The sequence below is a fragment of the Geospiza fortis genome, unplaced genomic scaffold (assembly GCF_000277835.1).
Source record: "Geospiza fortis unplaced genomic scaffold, GeoFor_1.0 C13705412, whole genome shotgun sequence".
NCBI classification, from domain to species: domain Eukaryota; kingdom Metazoa; phylum Chordata; class Aves; order Passeriformes; family Thraupidae; genus Geospiza; species Geospiza fortis.
In genome coordinates, this window is record NW_005057927.1 from 1 (window position 1) to 2,148 (window position 2,148).

The 2,148-nt window shown below is 46.3% G+C and overlaps 1 protein-coding gene across 1 annotated transcript; it reads left to right on the forward strand.

Moving 5' to 3' along the window:
- Positions 1-245: 245 nt before the first annotated feature.
- Positions 246-1,892, forward strand: LOC115949400 (histone-lysine N-methyltransferase 2C-like). Its single transcript, XM_031065918.1, has 4 exons — positions 246-420; positions 519-673; positions 859-1,111; positions 1,687-1,892. The coding sequence occupies exons 1-4, from the start codon at positions 318-320 to the stop codon at positions 1,875-1,877; spliced, it is 702 nt and encodes a 233-aa protein (XP_030921778.1). The 5' UTR covers positions 246-317; the 3' UTR covers positions 1,878-1,892.
- Positions 1,893-2,148: the final 256 nt, after the last annotated feature.

A 2,148-nucleotide genomic window follows, 5' to 3' on the forward strand; every position in this document is an offset into this window, starting at 1 on the left:
GATAGAGCCATGGGGAACAGAGGGTTTGGCTTTGTCAGTGTCTTTGTTTTCTTCGTGGATCTTTCCCAAGAAATGGAATATGTGTGCAATGGAATATGAGAGGTGATGGCCAACCACCTACTTGTGTTCTGTGACCAGGAACAACCAGCAGGTTCATTTTAGTTCCCTGTCATGATTTATAACTTTGGCTTGCCAAAAGTTTAGTCCATTTTTAAACCAGCTTTTTTGGGTTTTGTTCCAGGGTTCAAGATCACTGTGAGGACAGGGACACTCCTGACAGCTTTGTTCCTTCTTCCTCTCCTGAGAGCGTGGTGGGAATGGAGATCAGTCGCTATCCAGACTTGTCGGTTGTAAAGGAGGAGAACCCAGAACCTGTCCCATCTCCCATTATTCCCATCCTGCCCAGCAGCACTGGGAAAGGTGAGGCTGCAGCAGAGTGTGCACTTACAGCTAGGATTGGGTTTTTGTCTGTTCCCATAAGTGTAGGATTAACATGCTGTATTCTGGTTTATTTTCAGGTTCAGAAGCCAAAAGGAATTACATAAAATCAGAACCCGGTTCAGGAGCCTTACCTGGTTCTGGCTTCTTCTCCTCCCAGCTTGGACCATCCCAGAATGGTCCTAAATCTGGCCTTATCTCTGTAGCAATTACTTTACATCCCACAGCTGCTGAGGTAAAAATAATAAGCATGTATTACATAGAGTACAACAGCAGTTAATTTGGGTTATGTATAGTGACTCTGAGGGGGTTACAGTGCAATAACGCTGCTATTGCAGTCTTCTGATAGTTTGTATCTCTGCTATCTGAGCTGCTTGTCAGATATAAACAAATTATTTTGGTTTTTATTCCTGTTTTTAGAACATCAGTAGCATTGTAGCAGCATTCTCCAACCTGCTCCATGTCAGAATTCCCAACAGTTACGAGGTCAGTAATGCTCCAGATGTCCCATCCTCCATGGCAGCCACCAACACTCACAGAGGGAACCCACCCATGGAGTACAGGCAGCACTTGCTCCTGCAGGGTCCCCAGGCAGGATCCATGGGACCTGCCAGGATCGTGGGGCCCTATGGGCTGAAGCAGCCCAATGTGCCATTCCCTGCCAACAGCAATGGTGAGTGGGCTTGAACCTCCCCTGTTCAGTACCAGGGTTTAACTGATTCAGTACTGATGCATCTCAGCGTCATAAATCCATGCTCTAGAATTCAATAATTGATGCTTGTTCCAAATAAAACTTTTCACTTCTTACATGATCATGTGGATGCTCCTGGATTTAACCATGAGTAGCTCTCATCCATCTCTGATTTCCAGTGTCTGTTTACATCACTGTCAGTGAGGCATTTCTCCCATAATTCCTAACATTATTAGGGTTTTTTATGTCCAGTCTGGTTTTAAATACCTCATTCAGGAAAATTGTTCCCATGCTGGAAAGCTTGACATGGTTGTTCAAGCCTGTATTCCTGTGTTAGTTAAATTTGTGATTTTTTACACAATAATGTGTTTATGCCTGGTTTGCACAGCTGTTTTAGGTCTGATTTACACAACTTATCTGTCAGGTCAAGGTTTAATGCCCTCCTTCCATGCCCTGTCCAGGAGGGTGCTAGTACTCTAGACAAGTGAAGAATACTGTGATCTCTCATCAGTTAGGTTTGATCTGATGCAGCCTCTGACAGAAAATCTGTTCCCCAGGTCTGGCTGGCTACAAGGATCACAGCCAGAGCATGGCAGAAGGCTCAGCCCTGAGGCCTCGCTGGTGCTCCCACTGCAAGGTTGTGGTTCTGGGCAGTGGTGTGAGGAAATCCTTCAAGGACCTGCCCTTCCTCAAACAGGTCAGTGCTGAGGTGCCAGGACAGGGCCCTGTGCTCAGCTGGGCTCCTTAAGGCAAGGGATGGCACAAAGTCCTGCTTGTCCTGCCAGCCAAGAGCACTTCAGCTTCCTGTGCTGTTCCCCTTCCTTGTGTGTCCTGATTCGGGGTGGGACGTTCAGGCACATCTGCAGTACAGCTAAAAAATGGCAAAGTTGTTGTTACTGGTACAAAATGAATCCCAGGACGTTTCACAAAACAGGTCTCATCTATGGGACTTCTCAAAGCTCTGCTACCAACCTCCTTCCCTGACCTCTTCAGGGACCTTAACTCAAAAAAGCTCATTT

Coding starts and splice junctions, on each gene's coding strand:
- LOC115949400 (XM_031065918.1), top strand. CDS start 318: ATGGAGATCAGTCGCTATCCAGACTTGTCGGTTGTAAAGGAGGAGAAC. Junction 674..858: donor TACATCCCACAGCTGCTGAG/GTAAAAATAATA, acceptor TCCTGTTTTTAG/AACATCAGTAGCATTGTAGC. Junction 1,112..1,686: donor ATTCCCTGCCAACAGCAATG/GTGAGTGGGCTT, acceptor TCTGTTCCCCAG/GTCTGGCTGGCTACAAGGAT.